Raw genomic sequence first — 24,311 nt, 5'->3', positions numbered from 1 at the left:
TGTCTCTTTTTCTCTATTCCCGCACACATGTACTTTCTGTTGGTATATCTGCAGTCAGACAATAAGAATTTGGGAACATTTGAAAGATTAACTCATGAGTATATGTCTGATTTTGTCCTGTGTTCAGTTTAATAAGCTCTATAGAATTAAAGCCTCTGCATCTTCAAATCTTATGTTAGGTTTCTCTCTGCTAAGCAACTGTTAACTTATTTCTTAAACATTTAACACTCAAAATTCAGATAATCTGCTTCAACACTGCTGTATAAATATGGTTTGGTCAGATTTGACTGACAGTCCATAAATAATCCACCAACTGCAATTACATTTGGCATTAGATTAACTAACGTGATAATTATACAAGTATTTCCTTGTTGAGTCCCAAAAACAAACAAACTGAAGTCTCATGTAAAGAAACTACAACTTTTCAGACTTTGACAGACAAGCAGACTGTTTTCAGACATTTTCAGTACACTCACCCCTGACAACCAAGTGGGCAGAAGCAGTAATGTTGTCAACCGGAGTCTGTGCTGTGCAGGTGTAGAGCCCAGCATGCTTCAGCTGAGCATTCTTAATCAGCAGCGCGCCATTTGAGCTTCCATTCTGCACAAAACAACACAAGAGACAGCTTTTAATTTAAGCACGAGCAACACAAGAAAACGGTCATGTTCGATATTTTCTCATTCAGCCTGACACTGATGTAGAAAAATGGAAAATGAGATATTGCTGTTACTCCAGGGTGATCGAGGTGAACTGGACACCGACTTTCACTCAACAGCACCTTATTTCCTATGAAGAAATGTCAAACCCCATCCAGTGTTGGCTCCAGTCAGCACTTTCGATGGAGAAAAGCAAAAACCTCATGAAAATCCACTTAAAAAAATAAATCACTGCGTTGGACTTGAAGCTAAAGATTCAAACTGGCTTTGCTAATACCACACAAACAGTATTAAGTGGAACTGAACCCCATTTTTACGAGGGGAAAATTCTCCTTGCATACAAAAATGGGGTATCATCAATCACGGTCATAATATGGTGTTTGCCTACCAGGCAGAGTGACGAATGAGAAAAGCTAACCGCTAGCTTATGGTTAGAGCAGCACTAACACAGAGAGAGAGTAGGCCATGTCAACAATAATGGATGTTAGCGGAAATTGCCATTAAACTGATATACAGTGCACTATTCCACTCAGAGTAGGTATGTGAAATGGATTTTAGAGCCATAGTCATTAAAATCAGGCCATATTTTTCCGTTTCAGGTATTCCAATGAAAATAGTCCAGACATCAACTCGACCTCAAATAGGATTTTGACGTGGATGAACTCCAGACTAAAGTGGACATTTTGTGGTCACACCAAAGCAATCCAACTTAAACTTGGATTATTTATCTTCCTCTGTCTAAAAAAAATGAATCGACCAATAGGATGTCTCACAGGGTTTCGTTCATAGTGTTGGCTCTCCTTGTGTAGGTCAATGACTCGGCTGTCCAGGGACCAGATGAAGGTGATGTCCAGAGAGGAGTCATGTGATGCTGCACACTCCATCCAGGCGTTCTCTCCCACTTTAACGTCAGCATTGGATGGTGGCAAGGTGATCTTTGTGGAGTCTGGGGAAAAACAAGACGATGAGGGAAGGTCAGGGAATAGAAAGAAGCAAGTCTGGTTGCTAACACCATTTAGATTATAGGAAAGTTGATTAAAAATGGCAATTATGCAAGGTAGTGTCTACAGATAGCAACAACCATTATGCAAATGGAAAAAGGGCCCTGACCAGCCATGTTGTACGCAGATAAACTGTATGTGGTGTTCAGTGTGAAAAAGCTAAAAGTGTTCACTATGTGTAGATGTCCAGAAGAGGGCAGAAAAGAGCTGTACATCCAACACGACCAGAGCTCAGCTGTAAAAAATTGAAATGCTGGACAGCTGAGCATGCACGTCTAAAGATAAGAAATGACAAGCAAGAAAATTATCAGTTTTGTTATTTGATATTCTATTAAACAATCTCAGTACATAACTCAAGTTTCCTCCTCTTTTTCATTGAACAGGGTGAGGGATAAGCCCTTGTCTCATCATGTTAGATCTAAAGCAATTCCCTCATGCCTTTGCCCTTGGGGATTTGACTGAATATCAGCAGTGGCTTGTATACTGACGCTCTGCTCAGATGGCCATAATTCAACAATGGCAGACATTTGGAGGTCGGGACTGTTTGGTGGGACATAGTGACAGGAATGATTGCCAGCTAAGGTTGACATCAGTCAAAGCAACACTGGCTGTCCTGGAAACATCAGAGACATAAAGACAACTCTTAATGAAGCATTATTCTTCAGCTGGAACTTGCCTGTCACCAACAGGGACCCCGTGCTATTGGCTTTGCCCCGGTCGTTCTCCGCGAAGCAGGTGTACCTGCCTTCATCTGCTCGCGTCACATTGAGGATCTCCAGGCTTCCATCCTCCCAGATGAACACCCTGAGGAGAAACCATAATTAAGTCTTCCCATACAGAGGAGAAAAAAGATATGTGGTATGAAATATTCAGCACAATTTGAAGGTCAAAAGTCCAATGTATGTTCTTGCATGGATTTGAAGATGATGGAAAACTCTGAACGTAGTTGGAATATCTGCCAGCTCCCTAACGGAAATATAGCTTTCCACGAAAAAAGAAGTCTCTGAACTTCAAGCTACTCAGCAAGAAGCAACATTAAACTGCCCTAAAGGCAAAGCAACAATGTTTGATTCATTTCTCTCTGCATATTTCATATTCATGCATGACAAATACTGTGCCAGATGCCCCATCACCACTACACACCCTCCCCATACAGATAGTAGCCATTGAGAGCATTAGGATGCATATGCTGCATGGTAATTTGCCTTCTGCTCCCCCTCTATGTGAGTCCCACTGTGGGGACTGGAGGGAGTGTGTCGGGTGAGAGAGACGGTTGGGGGTCTCAGAGCTCTCAGATTAGGCTTGTTTTGTCAGTGAGGAGCACAAGGCAGGAGTTTACACACAGTCTGTCCACACTGATCTTAAGAATGAGCTTAATGTCAGCCACTGATAGACAGCAAAGCCGGGCTCAGCAGTGACTGACAAACAACAACATTAAAGACTTTCCTGGCATACATAGTAGGCTTAGGAGATCTAGAGCTTATTTAGATCCCCAAAATCAAGATACTCTCTGTGTCCCCTTCAGAGCAGAATGACATTTCATTCCCACATACTCCTCCTTGTCTGAATGTGACCCAGATGTGTCTGCCAGTCACAGAAAATGGTTGGTGAATATTGTTATTTAAAACAACAAAGGAAACATTTGCCACGACAAACCAGTCTCCATGAATGTACAAAAATCCATAAAGTGATTACAGGAGAACCATCTTATTAAACGACTGCTCACCTGGTGGAGTTGGAGAGCAGCTCAGTGTCTTTGCTCCAGGAGAAGGCGGGCTTTGGGGCCGCTTTGGGTCGACATTCAATCACCACACGGCCATTTCTAGCTGCCAGCACTCTCTTCACCGGGTTGTGTTCAAACGTGGGAGCACAGGCTGTGCAGTGACAGTATGGAATATTCATCACAAACTGACTGGAACATGTATTAACTGCAGGAATGCATACATTAATGACACATTCACAATCTTAACTGACTTTTTTCAGGAATGTAAACACTGACTTTCTCTTTTAAATGCACGCCATATGTCCTGATAAACTCCAATTAGTCAGCTTGAGACATGACCCTTAAATCTGTGACACAGCAATTCGTGCTGCAACTACAGCCAAAGTGTGACTCACCGTATACACGCAGCTCTGCATTGGCATAAATGAGTCCGTGGTGATTTTCTGCTATGCACTGATACATCCCCGAATCATCAAACGTCAATCCGCTGAACCTCATCTCTTTCCTGTCAACCTGTGGAAAATAACAGGAGTATCATTCCACTTTTTTGCCGTTTTCATACAGTTTAAATTTTATTACACAGCAAAGGACCAAAATTAAACTGTTGATTGTTGACATCCGTAGTGGCACGAGTGACAACTAGTTCATTTGACTGGGAGAGATTTTCATTCATGCATAATGATACATCCAACAACCTCCCCCACTTTGCTGTCACGAGCTGCTGCTCCCTTGGGTATTTTCGAGCCTGATGACAGTTGTCTCTGTGGAGCGTTGCACAACACATGCTGGCAACTGCTCAATAACAACAGGTACTTTCTCCTGACACGAGGTGTACCCACAGAGCCAGCTTCCTGTTACTGCTGTGCTACTGTAACAAGCCTTGGATGCATACTGAACAGATAAGAGACCTTTAAGAGCGCTCTGAGTATTGAACAGCTGCAGCTAAATTGCTTAGTTATGAGACAAAAAAAAAGATTTATGAGTTAAAATATTACCGGTTTTCCATTTTTCAGCCAGCGGATGTGGGGTTTAGGTTTGCCACTGGCTGTGCAGGACATGGTGTAGTCGCTATTGAGGTCTTTCTCGATGCTGCTGATGTGCTCCACCCATTCAGGAAAAGCTGCAAATGCAGAATTACACTTGAGAAACACCTAAGAAAAGTGCAAAGCTGCTAAATGATGTACAGAGTGATACACAAGGCTTCAAAGTAGGTAATAGATTTACCCTAAGAGGTGCTAATGTACCAACATGCACTACAGGCTTCCTAACAGATAATTAATACAGCTGATAAAAACACTGGAACACTTACATTTCATGCATGTGTGTAGTCGCTGCAATATGTTTTAAGACACAACATTAGAAATAATTATTACCTTCCACAGACACATGTGCACTGTGGTGGTCCTTTCCTTTCGAGTTTATTGCCTCACACTTATAGGCACCGCCGTCTTCAAACTGCACATTGTACAGATGCAGTTGAGCGCCTGCCATCCGCACCTCGTGATTGGGTGGCAGCTGCCCATCTACCTTCTTCCAGCGAATCTCAGGGACGGGGCTAGGAAGGGCCGACAGAGAGAGATATAATACAAAGCCAGGCTTCAACTTGAAATGCACATGCATCAATGCATCATCCCTCTGAATCATGCTTTAGAAATGTAGCAGAAGTCAACAGCAGAATAACAAGAAATACAGAACTTCAGATTCTTTTATACTTTTTCATTTGGAGTATTCATCATAAGCAGCACCCTTTGAAGTTTTTTTATGAGAAGTCCTAGTGAAAGATACTATGTTAGCAATTATTCTTCTTGTTGTGACATTCTGGGTTCTTCTTTTGGGAAAAACAAGTCTTTCACATCAGTATCAATGTTCAGAGTACGCTGGTCGTACAAGAGCTCCTTTCAAATGATGAGGTCATATAGGGTCATATCTGGCAGTCAGTGCTAGTTATATGATTGAGACACTCAGTTCATACAGAATTTATGACTTATTTCCTGCATTTTCCTCATTCTTCGATCTCAGTGTAAATAAAGTGAAGAGTTTTCAAATAGTCTCACATTTTCATCTGTCATTTTTATATAGACTGGGTGGAAAAGCTTACATTCATTTAAATTCTTCTTTAAGACCCATTTTGCTTTACTTGACACCTACAAAGACTCGCTGGCGAACATAAGATTTTCATGAAATTCTTTCAGTACCCACAGCATTGCAAACTGGGCACTTTCGTAAAGCAGAGCAGAGCAATATCTCACACTTACTTTCCCAAAGCGAAACATTCCAAGGTGATATTCTGTCCGACCAAAGCAGTGGTGTCGGGGAACTTGACTTTGAGGTCAGCAGGGTATTTCCTGTTGGTACCTAAGTAGAAGAACAGCAGGTTATAAGTCAGGTGCTAAACCCCCTTCTAGCTACCGAATAGAAGAGTAGTTAATGGGTCATTTTGTGTTTAACTTCACCATCCTAGCTGTTGTTTTTAGGTTTTCTTCCAAAATCTCTTTTAGGTGGGTAAACTGCACTTTACATCTGCTTTAGCCACATGCTATACTACTATATGCACACTAGTATGCTGGTTCTGGGTTTCAATCTGGTTTTGACCATATTCAGGATATGAAGTTACATAGAAAATGAGAGACCAGGTTTTCCGTCTATTTCTATGAGGATCTCAAATAAAGATCTCACAGTCATGCTTGTTAAATTAACCCAGTTGATTGTAGCAGTGGTGCAGACTGAGTGAAAACGTTCAGTAAGTTAATAATCCAACTTGTGAACTTGACGTCTTTGGTGTGTCATGAAACTGATTTTGCAATACACAGTGCAGGTCCAGGTATGTCAGCCAGGGACATCTCTGCACAACCTCAGGAACCTAAATTAAGTTCCTGTACAATCACATTAAAAGCTCAAATGCGCATTTTTTATCATCAGCAGATGTAATACAGAAAGCACATGATAGGAGCAACAATAATTTATACAGTTTCTACTCCTCATGCCCACATCACAGACAGTAAAACTTATCAAAGTAGTGTGATCAGTATTAAGAGTAGAACATCTAGGTTTCAGAGATAAAGGTTTAATCATGTCTCTAAAATATTTACATACTCAAACCCATAATCAGGATTCTGCCAATGACTCTGAAAATATCTGCATGTAAATGGCAGAAATTTTCTAATGCATATTACATACGCAAAGCATTTCTAAAACCTTTACAAAATGCAAATGTATTTATTCTCCCTCACACACAGAGGCTTAAAAACCACATAGAGTTAAATGCAGGTCACATCCTACCCAGAAGACATCACATAATACACGTATGCATGAGCGAGCCCAAACAAACTGTTCAGCTCCCTTCCTATCCTCTTTGGTGGAACAAAACATCCTAGCTTGTGTTCTAACTGCTATTCAAGACACATTTGCCACAGGTGAAATAGGCTTAAAGATGGATGACGATGAAAGTAAACATCTGAAGGATTCTGGGAAATCCCCTCAGGTAAACGTTAAAGATGCCGTGCTTTGTATTTGGACCTCTTACATTAGGCTCTGCAAATACACAGAGCCTTGTTAAACAAGTACATTTTTTCTTGTTCTTCATTTCTGGCACTGTTTGTATTCCTGCACATTCTTTATAGCCAGCTGGCTCTTTCTCAAAACAAGCCATTGTGTGTCAGTGTACCTCTGAGCTAATGTAGTTCTGTAAATTTAGATGAAAAAGTCAATAACAGCGACACGACCTTATCACGTTTAAAACAAGCACTACTGGGATGAAACACTGTGTTTCAGCAGCGACAGGAGGAAAAAATCAATGCGGTATTTTGGTGCAACTAGGCAGAGTCACTTCCCATCTTGAAGCATCTCTTTAAGAAACACTTGAGGTCCTGCTCTATTCTCACACCTCATTTCATTGGCAAAAGAAGCACCAGCTGGATACCATTTCCAACTATTTGTAGCTATTACACAGACACATATTTAATCTCTCTGTTGTATTTCTCTATTCTACTGACCTAATTGCAATGCACTGCAAGCATTACTGTCTCCCAAGAACTATACTCTGATCCATCTGTTATAAGACAATTAAACCAGCTAAATTTTGACTTGTGCTTTCATGTGGGTCACAAAACCAGAGTCAGCCTTCACTCACAGAAGAAACCTGAACCACTACTTTAGTGTAACAGTCACAGTAAGAAGCAAGCAAATGGAAAGGCAGCGGAGAGGTAGATATAAGATACTAACGTTCAGCAGCCAGTGGCTCGAGGGGGATGTAGTTGGAAAAAACACTCTTGGAAATCGATGGGCTGGATGCAATGCAGGAGTAGTTGCCTTTGTCGGAAGAGTCCACCTTGGAGATGTAGAGGTTGCCCGTCGACTGGGAGATAAAACGCCGCTTGTCCAGTGGGATGAAGGTGGGGAATTCGTTGAGGATCCATCGGAATGACAGCTCGGCTGCAGAGAAAGAGACATGGCACAAAGCCACCTGTCAATCAAGAGTCTGGACACACAGCAACGGCTTTGGAAAGAGCCGAAGGGACTGAATGAGGAGCTGGCTCACTTTGAATAATCTAAACACATGCAAAGCAAAAATAGCAGAGTTTTTTGGTGCTGAAAGGATTTACAATTCAAGTATCCATTGACCTTTCAGATGAATCTTACATTTCTTTCAGCTGAGAGCCATAATAGAGGCATACTCTAAGAACACTGGCTTGCTGAGGCAATTACGATGCTGTGGAGAGAGAGTTCACAATGCTTTCAGTCTGGATGGAGGCAAATTTGCATCAGCATGAATATTAAAAGTGCGGTTGGATGCTTAAATATCAATAGTGTGGATGGTAAGAAGAAAAAAGATTTGTTTATTCATGTTCAAAGCTTAGGAAATTAAAACTTTAGAGACACATTTAAGCCAGGCTGCATATATACCAGTCATAGACGGGAAAACAAAGGTTGTGCAAATGTCATTCTAGCATGCATAAGGTATGAGACGGATCAAAACATTTGCTTTCATTTTCTTTTAGAGTAGTAAGGGAGTAGAAGTCAACCTCGCATAGGGGTAGGTGCAAACTAATAGCTTGAAAGTGGTGACAAACTATCTTTGGTTCATTTTATTATTTCTATTCATCATTTTCATTTCATTCATCCATGTGAATATGTTAATAAAAATGCTCCCAGTACAGCAAGTATGGAAAAACTTTCAGTCTTCAGTCTACCTGATTTACCAAAGACCAGAACAGAAGGGGGCACTACGAAGCAAATTTGCCATAGCCAGGCTTTATTTGTGTAAGCTGGGTCGACTAAACCTAAAACCCCAGTCAGAGATGACAGTCATCACGAAGGTCAACATCAACCTTCTGTTCAACTTTATCCGGCTCTGAGCACAGTCCCACGAAAAGGAGCATTTGACAAGACGCTTGGTTCTTCTTTCATAGAAAATGAACCAATGTGTCAAAAGAAACACATTGTTATAACAGAAAGCTATGGGGAATATTACATTAGTGCCAATAATTCAAGAGAAGAATGCTGGTAGAAGACAGTTCATTGTGAAAGCTAATATGTTTTACCACTCAATACACTGTACTGTGAGACAGTCTGCAAGCTTCACCCCTTTAAACATCATACTGAAGAAATGCATTTAGTTTTGACACTGTCAAATAATGAAAGATGTGTGGAAATCACTTTTTGTTCTTCACTAAATCCCAGCGATATGGGCGTTACTGATAAATATTCTCTATGATAAATACCAAGAGACTAATCAGTTCTCTAATCTCTGTTCTATTAGCTGTAAAACCAGCAGTGAAAAACAGACATGGGACGGAGACGGAAATTATGGATGGAACCTGAAAACATATTGATGCATTTTCCATCACCAACTGGATAGATGTAGGTTCCCATGGCAACACAATACATCTAGTTTGCCAGCTGTAACTGCACAGCTTTATTCATTAGGATTACTAACATACGCCTCAGTGGGTTTGCATATAATGTATATTCCTCAGCTGAGAATTTGTATCTCTTATAGACAATATCATCAGGTAAAGCTTTGGAAAAGTGTGACACTAATTAGAGCAAATTTAAATCCCAAACTCTGAACAGAAGTTTGCTTCAGTTCAGAGTGCAAATTACCGTGGGGATCTTGCAAAGACAAACGAAAGACACCTTCATGAAACTGAAAACTGATAACTCCCCATCTCATTAATCTCGCTTCACAGTACAACTCTCAGGCCAGATATAAAAGCAAACCACTGTGCCTCCAATTATCCATCAGAGGCTAATGCTGGACAGTGAATAAATATATATTTGTAGGTCGGCCTCAGCAGAAGCTAACCAGCCATCACATGCTGTACCTGGATAATGTGGGGGAGGAGCGCAGAGCAGCACGACACCCTGTCCTTCTTTGACGTACACCGACGACCTCTCCTCCGATGAGAACAGATCAAGGTCTGAGAGATGAAAAGACAAAAAAAACAGATGCCACTGTCACAGATTTATATTTGAGGATCTGACATGACAAATATCCATAAAAAACTACATTAAAGGTGCAAATGCTCTGTGAAGTTCAACAACCGCTCTCAAATTGAGCTGCAGTTTTTAATAGAAAAGCACATTAGCCACACTGACATCATGAAGTTAGACCATTCACAAATTGCACTTTCCACACCACTTATGATTTGTCCCAGCAGCCCTTGAAATTTCAGCGTGCATAATATGCATGAAAGTAGAGCTCCAGGGCAGCTCTGCTAAATCTGGATGGTGTTGTGAATCCGAGCATGAATGACGATACACATCTGGACCACTTACATCCGAACTGGACAGAGGCCTCTCGGCTGACGATCGTGCCGTACGTGTTGGTGGCCAGACAGGAGTATTTTCCTACATGATTGTTTTTACTGGGGTTGCTGATGGCCAAGTTGCCACCTACTAAACTGTAGTGACTGTTCTCTTGATTCAGGTCAATTTCTATGTCATTCAGCATCCACCTGCAAGAAAAACAACATTAGAGTCAGCATAGTTTTAAAAGTGAGTGTGCTCATTTGTCTCTATGTGTAGCCCTGTGATAGACTGGCGACCTGTCTCCTGCCTTCACCCTAAGTCAGCTGGGATAGACTTCAGCCTCCCTGTGACTGTAATGAGGATCAAGTGATGTATACATAATGGATGGATGAATACAGTTTTAAAAGCTGTCAGAGTCAAATATGATGTGCAAGTATGTGACTGCTTTTTCTTTAAAATGTTTGACAAATGGTTTCATTTAAAAGCAGCACTGCAAGCAGGACTTGTCAGCTGAGTTGTTTAAGGCATTGACAGCATGTGGTTTTGCTCTATGTGGCAGCTATCTGACATTTCAGCTCTTCAAGGCATACCAGTTGCTGCTTTACTCTAAGTTTTTGCCAAGACTCACAAACTAAGGACTGCTCTATATAAAAACAAAGACCGGTTTCACGTTCTGGACAAGCATAACAGACTGTACTATAGATGAACCCTCTTAAACACTCAATACCAGCTACGGTCAAAGCTAATTCCTTCCCCTCTGACATCTAATTCTGGGCTCTCTGACAGTGAAACCGATTTACTGGATGCAGAGCCATTTCATTTACATATATTTACATCTAAATTGAAACGGATAATGTAAAACCGTTAGATTTTGAGCTGCAAAACGAGGTGCAGACACGATGCCGACGTTGTTTGTGCAACAGCTGCGGGAACATCTTATTTTGTTATTAGGATTCTTCTGGCATGTCGTATTTTGGAATTTAAATTATTGTTGTATGGAGAAAAAAACAAATATGGGCTGGAAATAAATTAGTGGTGCACCCTGTCTGAAAACAGCAAATTTATACGGGGATGGCTTCAAATGATGATCTTATACCACATAGTAAACCTTGGAAAGACAAACATCCCTGTGGCCTTGCCATTTGAGGACAGACCATAAAACAGTCTGAGAGATGGTGAACGGTGGGAGGCACACAAAACGCACAGCATGTAGTAATGACACTGGGTTTATGGGGGACATATGTTACTTGTAGGTGGCAGGTGGATTGGCTCTAGCCCGGCAGTTCATGGTAATTTTGGCCTCGGGTGACTCCTCGGGGTAGATAGTATCCACCGGCTGCTCCTCAAACACTGGCCCGTAACCTGTGGCTTCCTCTGCTGGCAACAAAACAAACAAGATCAGGGTAAATAACAACAAGCTGGGTCAGACTTGCAAACAGGTAATATCAAGTTGTTAAAGCTCAGCATCTGTCTGTCAGTTCTGGGGCGGTTTCATCAAAAACGAGACAGCTGGGTTCACAAGTAACACTCGAGTGTGAGATTGCCCGTGGAAGAAGCCGTCTTCTAATATTTCAGCCTGGCTTGCGCTTCTTACAGACACACACCCACCACTAATGCTTAGTAGCTGGTTTCAGATCAATCCCGGCTGTAGCTGTAACTAATCTAATTCTTGAATCCACACAAACTCTCTGTCAGGTACTGATGCAGAGTAATAAGCCTCTGCTATATTCCAAATCACAATATCACACTAATTATGGCTGAGATGTGCTCGCCCAGGTGCCAAACCAGTGATGCATTCATCGGTTACTAGTGGATATGATATTGTTACAAGCTAATACAAATCCTGGAAGTGGAAATGCCATCTTGACTTAGCATAATCCAGACCTTTTTCACACCGCGTGAAGCAGTTGCACCGGAAATCTCAGGGAGAAGAGTTTCCTAGATGAAAATGCCTTTCTTAGTTCAATCGGCCTTTAACACCGATGGCACTCACATGCAATTAGCCCCAATTACTCATTAAAACAGACAGACATCACGAGCAGCAGCATGAATAAGACATAAAACACAATGCCAGGCTATGAATAAGCAATGAGTCAAAATGTTCCCAAACGCTGATTATTCTCTCAGATCAAGAGCGTGTGTAGGTGACTGCAGGAATACAAATGTGAAGCATATGTGTGTGCGCGCACATGTGTGTTATTCCCCTGCGTCTCTGACTTCTAAGAGAGCACAGCTGACACCTCAATGGGGAGAAGCTCGCTCTTTCAGACAGTAATATCCTGCTCCTCTTCGATCTTTCTAACCAGGCCAGTACTTGGGATTCACTCACTCTGAAAATGTCATATTGACACACTAAGCAACCTTTAGAAACCTGAACAAAAGATGCTTATTTTTATAATATCCTGCCACCTGAAGCAGCACTCTCACTAGTATTTACTACAGCAAGAGCGGTGGCATAAATTTGATCAGAATAATATGCAATAAAGGTAAAATCATATACATTCCCGCAATTGAACGTTTTCAAAACTGACTGTTTAACATCAATGAACTAGATGCATATTTAGCTGCCTGTGCTGTCAGGAGCTAAAGGAATTAAACATCTTGTAATCCTAACCAGTATGAAGACAGACTTATAGCCACATTAGCAAGTTAGCTGCACCCAGTACAGCCAACCAGGAGGCGGCAATTGAGATGTTCGGAGACAGGATCAACTCCCACTCACACACTCCAGCAGCCAACCGTGTGTGAGTGCTTGACATTGACGCAAATCCCAAGGACTTTGAATTACTGTTGGCTGAGAAAGAAATTAAACATACTATAAATGGGCCATTGTGGGGCTGATGGGAGGGAAATTAAGTGAGAATCTATGTTCTGGGAACAAGGGAGAAAGAAAAAAGAACAAAGGAGGGGAAAAAAACAAGGGGATCTGAAAGAAACCGACTCACAAAGATGAATAGAGTAAAGGGAATACAGTGACCTTATTCTGCTGTTGGACTTAAGTTGTACGCCGTGAGTGTCAGATAAAGGCTTTACATGTAAAAATGAAATATAAATGTGGGATGGGCTGGTGGAGGAGAGTCTGGGGGAGAGCGAGGCTGCGGTGCGGTGCTGAAGTAGCAGTTGGAGTCTAACTCGCAGAGATGAGCACTGGTGCCATGCCTATCCTTTCCCTGTAATGTGGGATGTGACAGATGGTTGAGGGGGGTGTTAAAGCAGGCCACATAAGGCCCACTGCCTGGAGACACTCACAGGCCTCTTGCATTCTCTCTGCCGTGTTTCACTTTCTCTGTCTGTCTCTAGCTCACCCTGGCTTGACTCTGTCCTTCTTCAATCTATAACCTACATCCTTCTGCCACGCTCTGCTCTTCTGTCTTCACCTTTCCACAGAATTCCTTCTACTTTCCTTCTACGATTTCTTAACTCTGCAGTTTGTCGCCATACGTCATGTCTGTTGGTCAGTTCACTTTGGTTTTCGTTAGAAAAATCTCAGCAACTATTGAATCGTTTCCTATTAATTTCTATACAGGAATGCATGGTACCCACATTTTGTACCAACTCCCACTTATTCTAATGCCATAATGATGCTCATCTTCTGTTTTTAGCTAGATTTCTTGACAACATCTGGAGGGATTGCTTTATAATTTGGTATAGACATTCATGGAATCCAGAGTATGATCCCATCTGACTTTGGTAATCACTTCACATTTCATTTGAACAGTGAACAGCCTCAAAAGTTGGTAGGCACACAACATTTTGCACAAAATTTCAGTGTTCCTAGAGAATGAATCCTACTTACAGCACCACCACAAGTTCAGATTTGTAGCTTTAAGTCAAATATTAGATAGATTTCAATGAAATTAATCTTCCCCTTCATACAACTCCATCTAGCAACGATGGCATTCCTATTCGAATGAACTGAATTCTCATTTACATGTTAAGAGAGACGTCAGACTTGTAGTAGAAAAGGGTTCCAATTTGAAAGAGCCTCACAGTCAACATTAGGTGGCATACAGAATGAGGGTTCACATGTATGTGAGGACATTATTCATAGACTTAACTTTTGTCTCCACTCACTGAGTAGCTAGGTTTAGGAAAATATCATGGTTTGGATTAAAATATGATCCTTCCATCAAATGTTTGAAGCTTCTCTTATGTTTTCTGGGTGACAATGCCCCATGTATAATATATGACTGGTTGGAAGAAAAAGTGCAACAGTAAAGAAGTAAAACAAATGGCAAAGATATATTGACTAGAAACGTATCTGAGATGTCTCAAACAAACATAATCCTGGTGAAAATATGCTTCGCTCAAAGCGAGCAGTTTAGTTGTAAACAGTCACAGTTTTTCGGAGAAATGGCTGCTTCAGAATGTATTGTAACACCTTAATTCTTCATCTGTCACCATCCAGGTCAAAATTCATCACCAACACGTTATGACCAAACGTGCTAAACTATTCACATCTCCATCAACCTCAGCTGCACTTTGGGATTAGTGCGTACAAGGAAATGGTAGCATGATAAATGCAAAATAAAGACAGACAATCAACATGGTAAACATCACACCATTATACCAGCATGTTAACATTGTCAGGGTGAACATGATAGCACATTGACTCAAATCTGCTTCTCATACAGCCTCCTTCTCTCACTCTTCTTGTGTATTCTGTCATAAACTCTTTTCACCCTCATTCCAAACATGTCTGGTGTGATTTGTCCGAAACACAACAAATCTTTTTCTACAGCTCCAGCGCTACCTCGGTCTTTCAGTCTCCCTATTATTCCTTTCCTAATCTGTTCGGGTCTCAGGTTCTCTCTTTCTCCCTGCATCAAACCCTCTCCCTGTTTCCCATTTTGGCACGACTTGACTGTGGATGCACTGAGTTGGCCTGCTTAACAATTATTTACACAATAGCCAATTGAGAGATCCCACATGCATAAAAGACAAAGAAGGGAAGACAGACGGTCACTTTCAGGAAAGGCCACATCTGTACAAAAGGGCAAAAAACACTCACACATGCATGGACAAACACACACATGGATGCACACACTCCGGTTAGAAGTTTTCTGTCTCCAGGGCCTGCTGGACGCCATCATCAACTGGACAGACTTTATTATCAAACACAGTCCTATTCAGTTCAACAGCAGGTAAGTTTAGACTCTCATTTGAATATGAAACACCACAGCCTGTTATTTTAGGAGCCTGTTATCTTCCCGAGCATTGGTTTCTAATGAGGCGTCAATAATTCAGTGAGGTTCAGGTTTCATTTAGGCTCATGACAATAACTTACTGGCATGTAATGAATACCAGTAAACATAAAGCTGCAATATGTCCTGTTATTTCTTTCTATCTTTAAATGTCTTTTAAATTTTCCAGATGTTTGCAGCTCTCAGCTCCCACCCTGCAAAAATAACACTTTCTATGTTTTTGTTTTACATCTAAATCGTCCCATAATTGCTCAAAATCCCACAAGCACTTAATTCTCTGATGAATTTAACTCTCCTCATGGTGACGTTTTACGGAAACATCTGCAGCTTGGTTTGTTTACATGACCAAGAGACTGTCCAAGTGGGACAGATAACATATTGTATCCTTGAGGCACCAAAAGCATAGACTAGCAATAATTACCCACAAGCCCCTGAGCCGTATAACAAGGCATGGTGGCGAACCAAATTGTCCCTGGAGTAAAAAATCTACTTTTTAAAAAATTTTTATACATAAGATAAATATTTAATTACTCTGTTTCACTGCAGGCTCAATTATTTGCGGCAGTATGGCCGATGTCAGTCAGTGTGCGCTCGATGCGGTGACAAGCGTGTTATCACAACTGCTGTCAAAAAGAACTGACTCAAATTACGGCTGCAAGAGACCAATTTTTTTCAAAAATGTTATCCAGTGATTTCCAAAGGCCAATATGGATATTAATCTGAAACTCACTTTTCTATGTTAAGAAACAATGATAAATGTTTCTTGATTGAGATCATGTGTAATTACGCATCGATATGACTGCACAGCTGAGAAGTGTTGGAGAAATCAGTAGAATGCTAAAAATAGCTCCAAACTTTTGACGCCCACCTTCTAAGCCTGCGAGGGGCGAGTATCTGGCACTACAGAGACAGACATCGGGCGAGCATTAGTATTGCTCTAAGAGCAGGATGGTATGTATTAACGTGAGCTGAACGATGAGCAGTTCAACGGTAAGAATAAAGAGGAATCCTGCAGTGCGTCCCAGCTGGAAGGCCGCCTACGCAATGTTCTAACCTTTGAGGAGATTGCTATCGACTCTGCCTCCTCCAATGACTACACCTTCATCTTTGTCCCGGTTCGACAAAGAGTTCAAAATTGTAAAGCCAAAGCAGCATTTTCACACCTTTTTTTTTTAGCGCCGACTGACCTTAAAGACTGTAGCCGAGTGTATCTGATTGAGGAGTGCATCAAAAACATTCGACAGCGCCCCAGCTAAAGCATGTGGTGTTATTTCTGCAGACATGTGGAGATAATGTCAACTTGTCCAGGAGGTGATACTCCATACGGGCACACAGAAAAACAAAATCATCTCGGGTCAACGTCTCGTGGAGAAGGAAAAAGAATGAATAGGTGGAAAACAAAAACAACAAAGAGAGACCACCAGAAAAAATTATCACTCTGCTCCCTTGATCCACAAACAATTCAGCCTGCATGCCGCATCCCAACTTGTTCCCAAGCAACAAATCAGCAAGCCCTCCTTTTTCAAATTTACCCCGTGCTGACAGTCTGCTTTCATTTTTTTTCCTCCTACATAATAAGACATGGAGTAAAAATCTTATGCAGATAGTAAACACTGATAGTGCAATGAAAATTACAACCTGTTCCGCAGAATAACAGGAAGCTACCCCAACTAATCAAAACTCTTAATTTTTTAATTAAACTAGCTCTATGTTTCCAATAGAAACACATCTATTTTTGGATATGAAGAGTGCAACCATTTTCTGTTTGACTTTATATTTTTACATTTCAAGCACAGGCATTTGAAATACATTCTGCCAAAACACCCCACGACATTGCGGGGAAATCTGTTTATTTACTTTGTGGCTGAATTAAATGAGATCGATCTGGACTATTTTTGGACGATTTCTTGGCCGGGCTCAGCGACATCCTCGAGTGTCCGCTGTTTGGCTGGCGGCCTCACAGTGAGAGCAACTCATTACAAGACATTACAAGTTAAACCACAGCTTATCATTTCACTCTTGGGTTTTTATGCATATTTTAAAAGCTGAATTTAACCTGCATATTTGTGAGCTATAGCGGTTCTGTTAACAGATTTTGCAAGTAGATCTTTGCACAGACCCAGGCTAGTTATAGTTCCAGATCTAGCGATGCATCTTTTCCCTCCTGGCAAGAAAGTGAACAAGAAAGGAATGTATATAAAAAAGATATAAATGCATCTAAATTTATATAAATTCAATAGATGCATAGATGATGTATGGCTGTAGGGATGACTCATGAATGAATCATACAGCCTTATATAATTACTTTCTTCCTCTCATCTATCTTCCTCCACATAACTCCACAATGAGGCATGGCAGCTCACATACAGCTTCTAGCTCTAATCACCAGTCCTAGATTCATCTGCTCAGTGCAATGTACCACTGTCTTGAATTTTCACCATCTCCATTAGTATTAATGTATGTCTGAAAGAGGGAGAAATCCAGAAATAGCCACAGTGGTCAGAAACAGGACCTCCAGAATGATTTTCATTAACTAATATCTTATTGTGGACCATGAGAAAGAAAGATGTCTGTTACTGCCTGCTCCTCTATGACTTCTACTTTATATCCTGCACTTAACCAGGTCTGGCATACTTCTTTTCTTCTATTCATAGTGCATTTTAGTAACTGAGCAGAACAACAGAGCACAAATGCTTAAATTATGTGTTGAAATACGGAAGAAAGTGATCATTTTAAATTAGTGTTATTATATATTATTTCCATCTTTTACTGGAGTTTCACTGCATTGTGCGTGTGTTGAATCCTAAGAGGGTTGCATTCTGTGAAAAGCCGGTCCATGTGGTCTGCCTGGCCATCACAACACTTTTTCAATATCCTGTTCTCTTGAGCTAAAGGAACAGCATCAGGATCTGATTAGAATTTGGAACAAAGGAGAAGCATTTATCCTGGAAAATCTAGAGCAAAACAAGAAAGTTGACAGTACTACTATGCTATGTGTAAGTCCATGGAAACATATGGCTTGTTACTGTCAGCAGTGAGTGTTTCTCTATAGAAAACAAAAAGAATTTAAAGCCTAATGCTAAACAGCTGTTGTTCTTGTGCAATAAGAAATCATAAGTCTTCTGAAACAGTCCAGTGGCCTTGACTATAAATCACAGCTCCCTCCAAGGTCACAGCCCCATCATCCTGCCAGTAAATAGGTGCAGAATGTTTGTCTCTGGGTTGAAGGCTATAAATAAAAAGGAAACAGGTCTTTGAATTATGCTGCCAACCTGCCAATGTATTTCTCTCAGTTCAGCTATTCACTTGCTCTAGGTTTGAGCAAAAAACTAGAAAAGTCTTTGATTTCCCAAAGATACTTGAGCAGAATATATAACTGTGCGTAAAAACAAATCACCAATAAACTCTGCGACCTTATAAGACATTTAACATTTTCTGTAAACTCATGGGGAGCTTTGGAATCTGATCTCTGATATCTATGACATTTGTGGGCATAAACTGATTCCAGTTCAATCAGCTTCAAAAGACTAAAACAGTGAAACCTTTTTTTTGGAAGTGCTAGACAACTTTAAATTATATTGTGGTGGAAATTTGGACCCACAAAATTAAGATCTGAGTTAGTCATCTCTGCAGAGAGAAGTGAGTGAATTTCTTACTGCGCACTTACGTTTTAGGAATGTTGGCAAAGTCTCACAAGTCTCCCACGTCCTCACACTCTCTACCAATTGGAAACCTCCATCTATGTTTACTGATAGTTTTGGCAGTCAAATAGATGATGAAGTATGTGATGCTGCTTATATTGGAGATTAAGAAATTTCTGATAGAAACCCGATGTTGTTAACAGCTGCAAAACATTCAGTCTAGTAAGTAGGTGAGAGTTTAAATTCAGTAAGAATAGACACGAACACCCCCTGTCAAAAGTTTTAGGACACTGTCTCATTCAAATAAAGTAGAACCTGTCCTACAACTTTTGACAGGGGGGTGTATCTACCAAATTTGGTACACATATGCAACACATCAGGCTGAACAAAAAAGTCAATGACCGCCACATTCCAAACCAGGAAGTGAGTTATTTTGCGTTGAATGTCAGATTTTGCCCATTTTTTAATTTTTTTCTAGAGCGAACTCCTCCTAGGAGGAAACTCCAATTCACCTCAAATTCGGCCAGTACATACAGGAGGCCTTAATGATCCAAAGTTATTAAAACCTGTCCTACAACTTTTGACAGGGGGTGTATTTCATCATATGGTTGTGATCAGGGCAGGACTCCGATCATACATGTAAAGTTTCAGGCAGATTGGAGCATGTTCAGGGCATTTACACAGCATTTGAAATTTCATGGTGAAGGATCAAAATTCCAGAGGCTGCCACGGACACGTCCTTTGACTTTGGAAAAAGATTTTAATAACTTTGGATCATTAAGGCCTCCTGTATGTACTGGCCAAATTTGAGGTGAATTGGAGTTTCCTCCTAGGAGGAGTTCGCTCTAGAAAATTTTTTTAAAATGGGCAAAATCTGACATTCAACGCAAAATAGCTCACTTCCTGGTTTGGAATGTGGCGGTCATTGACTTTTTTGTTCAGCCTGATGTGCTGCATGTGTGTACCAAATTTAGTAGATGCACCCCCTGTCAAAAGTTGTAGGACAGGTTCTACTTTACTTGAATGAGAAAGTGCAGGGGGTGTATATCAAACAACATCAGAGATTAATATCACTCCCATTAGCTACCATAATGAGTATTACTATTTTTATTATTTATGCCATGTTCTGTCCTGCTCCACAAACAGACTCAGGAACTCTTTAGTCCCCCTAGCCATCGGACTGTACAGTTTTTCACTGAGTGGTTTCAGGGCGGGTCGCAGTCATGATCACAGACTGATCCAATGTGACTGTAGAATATCTATGTCTTTGCACCTTACGTAGTTTGCAACCTGTCTGAATCACTTTAAATCACTGTGCCTTGAAATGTCTAAATACTGTGTAGTGACTTTTGGGTTCACATTTAGTATTTCTGCAGATATTAAAATTAGAAGATTTTCAGTTTTAAACTTTGAAGTTTATAGTACTGTTTTAAAGTTTATAGTGTTGTAAAGGATGTCTTTTAGAGTATATAATAACCTTTAATGTTAATGTTAATCTTGTTACTAACCTGCCTTTTTAGTTGTATGTAAGCTGCTAAATACCTAAATTTCCCTCGGAATTAAGAAAATATCTGTCATCATCAATAAGTGAATGTATACAAAATATGGAAATTATGAATGAAATGATGAACAATTAAAATACTACAGAGCATGACATAGTTAACACAAGTGAATGATTTTCTCCACCATAGCACTGCATTAGGCTCTCTGCACATCAAATTAACGGCACTGTACCAACATTGAGCAGAGAGAAATGGCACAGTGCAGTGAATGTGTGAAATGTGCTGTCTTATGTTAATACAGCAGCAGAAACCAAGAACCTGTTTTCATCAACACTGAAAACTCCACTAATACTTTCCTCCAGCCCAGGAAGATAATGGAAATGAAACAAGTAAGGATGATTTTGTGGAATCACACGAATGTAGGCTTACCTCCGTAAAAGTGAGGTACCTCCCCATTTACTGATGCTCCTGTAAGAGCAAGCAAAGGAAGTTGTGTTAATACATTGAACCACAACGCTGCAAATATGCTAATTAGATTACTTCACGGGCTGCTAACCTGCATTCATCGTAGAATAAAGCTAGAAAAATGGATCAAAACAAATCGTGAATCATCATAAAACTTTCTCAGAGAGGTACTTGACTGAGACAGAACTCCCTTTTTGCTGCAGAGAATGTGATGAATGACTGGAAATCCAAGCTCAGAATGAAAGACTATCTTTGGCTGAAGGCCATCTCTGTGGAATCCACAACATCCTAATCTCTAAATAAATTACAAAAATCAAATCTCTGTTTGGCCTTTAGTGAATGTATGTTTAATTATTCTGCGACGCTGTACTCAAATGGTCACTCATTTAAAGAACGAAGAAAAACACTCACACTGACCTGATGATTAAATATTGCTGCTAAATAATAAATGCTGTTGTGTCCCCAAACAGTATGCTGCAGTCTATGTGCCAAGTGAACCATAAAAAACACACACACACAAACACACGCTATGCTTTATTTATAGGTCAGTGCGTGTGCTTGATTTTTGCTCTACTGTCATATCAGTAACATCACACTAAGTATCAAACTTAATTCTTGCTGTCAAGCCGATGTTCTCTGCTCACAAAAAAGACCTGTAACTGTTGTGAGGCCGCTGCCTGTTTAGATAAAGCAATAATACAGTTCAACCCTGAGTGTGAGCTGTATATGAAAGAAAGTGTAATATGTGCAAAATGTAACTATATGTGACATTAATGTGCATTTATTAGTTTCTCTATGCCTTTCTGAACCTCTATGTGATCAGTTTCCTATGTACAAAAACAAGAGAGATGGAGAAAAGAGATCAAAAGATAAATCTCAACATCTTTCTGAGAAAGTTGCCTGTGTGAATCCAGGAACATTCTCAAAAAGCAGTCCCTTCTTTTTGTGTTCACGTGAAATCAAATTGGAAAAAAAGTCTGGATTGCCCAAGGTATAAGGACACAGAGGAGGTTGTTTCTTTTGTAGACAGGTCATTTTCGGGCCTGCTGTTTTCTGTCCACTTTGCTTTGTTTCCAGCACAGCTGATTGCACAGCAGTACGCTGAATAGAAAGCTGCAAACTCTGGGCCCTCAAAGGCATGCGACTGCTCAGCTTAGCCTATCAGTTAAACGTGTCATTTTTAACAATTTGTACTCGCTTTAGTCAACCTTAGCATGAGTGTTTTTGCTTAAAAATGACCACAGTTTGGTATGTTTTGACCACATTGTTACATAAAAAGAAATTCTAAAATTAAAATCAAGTTATCAAAATAGTTAAAATGTCCATGTAGACTTTTTTATTTGGTGGACATATCATGAGTGAAATAAGCAGTAAACACCATGTACAAACAGTTCCACCCTGGAACTGCCATCAGCTTGTGGGTTGAGACTTTCTGTATCATTATTAATCTTCAGAACAGTATCTGCCTCAAACAGGTATGACTGAATTGCCCTAATATTAAAACGTGCTATTGGGCAGCCTAGAGTACTTTTTCTGTGGTCAAGCAGAGCTGAAGGTGAGCAGGTATGCTCAGGTTGCAGGTGAACGGGTGGGTGTAGCAAGAGGGAGCACTGGTTTATATATTATTAGATCCAAAGAAGCAACGGTGTAGAGTTACATCTAAGGCATTACTTTCAGGAAAACAATTTATAAATATGTAACACTGATCAACAGTTATGAGATTTTAGGGGTTTAATCAAAGCCAGAAAAGAAACTTTACAATAAATCTTCACTGAAGTCATTAATATTAAATTCAGGTTTGTAGTTTTGCTGTGAAACACACATCACTGCCAGCATCATTATATTTACTACATTCTCTAAAGCCGGCAGCTTGTTCACACTTTGTCCACTGGCAATCCAGTTCTGACAAGCTGCCTCCACCTGTGTGATTTTCACATATTTAAAAGGTGAAGTAAAAGAGAGACAAGATATTTGAGAAGAATCCTTTTGAATCCTAAGTGCTCCTTAACAGCAATGTTTGAAAACAGAATTATCAGAGAGCAAACTGCTACAACTGCTAAACTCATCACATCAGTTTAATGTATTGCTAATGCGAAGTCCCAGGTTTGCAACTTAAGTGCTTTGATGCCAACTCCAGCTCTTGGCAGAGAGATGTAATGACTTGTGGGTCATACAAACAATCAGCACCCATATATAACACAGTATGACTGGCACTAAAGAGGAGTGGAAGTGTAGAGAATGATTCTTTTTCGAGACGTGCTACTTTTCATCCAACGGCAGTCATACAGTGTCTTGAAATATCTTTTAACACATTCCGTGATTTCATTTTGCCATTTCCTTTGGGCTGAATGTGCTACAGACCTGCTGGGGAGAGTGAGAAGACCAGGAGATGGAGGAGCAGGGTGAGGTGCAGCATGATGTTGAAGTGAGAACCACCTGCTGGGGTTTCAGCTAGAAGCTCAGCTGATGGAACATTAGCAGGACCGCCGGGCTTTCCTTAAAGACACGAAGAAATAAAAAGAGACACTGTCAGAAAATATAGAAATCACCTGATAGAAGAATATCTATTGGGTAGCCAACAATTCACAGAAAAACGATAAAAGCTCCACTGCCCTTCAGATTGTAGCATTTAACTCAATATTACGAAACAACTGAACAAAAACGCCCCTTGTCAATGCTGAACAATGAATAGTGTGTCTTCTTTAAGCCCAAATTATGGTGGGGGAGCACAGCAAGACAGCATCTGTTTTAAATCTAACTTTCACAAGAGCAGAATCTGACCTACATAAATTAGAAAAGAGTAGCTAAAAAGAAAACAGGATTTACATGTTGAACATCCCACTATGAATGCCATATTTTCTACCACAAAAAAAAGTAAAAAGGAAGAAATCCACATAACCTAGACCTACCCGAGACACTGGTTTCTGTGTACATGTGTGTAGGGGTACAACTAACAATATAATATAGTCATTATTCATTATAGAGCTCATATTATACATTTACAGGGTTATAATTGTAACTTTAGGGTGTACTAGAATATGTTCACATGCATCAGCTAGTGACAAGACTCAAGGACATTGCTTTTCTCATACTGTACATTACTTTGGCACTGCTTCTCACCTTCTGTCTGAAACGCTCCGTTTTAGCTCCTATAAGGTGCTTCATGCAGGTGAGAAGTGTTTTATATGTGTTTAGTGGGAGAGAATAACTCCCTTTGGCATTGATGCAAAATTTGACATGTTCAACAACTTGCTTAAACCTCTGCTCTTTTCAGACCAACAGTACAAACCTATGGATTTTCTTAAACATTCATACAAAAACAAAATCCTTTTTTTTTTTTTTTAAGAAGCGGGAACCAGAAAGCATTTG

General features: G+C 40.4%; 1 protein-coding gene across 4 annotated transcripts in view; it reads right to left on the bottom strand.

Annotated features, from left to right (window-relative positions):
- The window catches only part of LOC110950277 (contactin-1a-like), a 70,504-nt gene that overhangs the window by 13,613 nt on the left and 32,580 nt on the right, over positions 1 to 24,311 (bottom strand). For 3 of the 4 annotated variants that reach the window (XM_051951514.1, XM_022192751.2, XM_022192753.2), the window contains exons 2-15: positions 23,304 to 23,438; positions 20,907 to 20,945; positions 11,378 to 11,507; positions 10,158 to 10,336; positions 9,704 to 9,799; positions 7,602 to 7,811; positions 5,636 to 5,735; positions 4,754 to 4,935; positions 4,376 to 4,500; positions 3,776 to 3,893; positions 3,384 to 3,531; positions 2,334 to 2,461; positions 1,430 to 1,602; positions 477 to 600 (exon numbers count right to left, since the gene is read on the bottom strand). In XM_051951514.1, the coding sequence (XP_051807474.1) occupies positions 477 to 600; positions 1,430 to 1,602; positions 2,334 to 2,461; positions 3,384 to 3,531; positions 3,776 to 3,893; positions 4,376 to 4,500; positions 4,754 to 4,935; positions 5,636 to 5,735; positions 7,602 to 7,811; positions 9,704 to 9,799; positions 10,158 to 10,336; positions 11,378 to 11,507; positions 20,907 to 20,945; positions 23,304 to 23,358 (1,807 nt within the window). In that variant the 5' untranslated portion in view covers positions 23,359 to 23,438. The remainder of the gene's footprint in view (positions 1 to 476; positions 601 to 1,429; positions 1,603 to 2,333; positions 2,462 to 3,383; positions 3,532 to 3,775; positions 3,894 to 4,375; positions 4,501 to 4,753; positions 4,936 to 5,635; positions 5,736 to 7,601; positions 7,812 to 9,703; positions 9,800 to 10,157; positions 10,337 to 11,377; positions 11,508 to 20,906; positions 20,946 to 23,303; positions 23,439 to 24,311) is intronic. The other variant, XM_022192752.2, reaches the window with a different exon arrangement.

This window comes from Acanthochromis polyacanthus, chromosome 8, assembly GCF_021347895.1.
Source record: "Acanthochromis polyacanthus isolate Apoly-LR-REF ecotype Palm Island chromosome 8, KAUST_Apoly_ChrSc, whole genome shotgun sequence".
In the NCBI taxonomy this organism is placed as follows: domain Eukaryota; kingdom Metazoa; phylum Chordata; class Actinopteri; family Pomacentridae; genus Acanthochromis; species Acanthochromis polyacanthus.
Note: the sequence above shows the minus strand (reverse complement) of the source record. Positions and strands in the feature narration are given on the sequence as shown.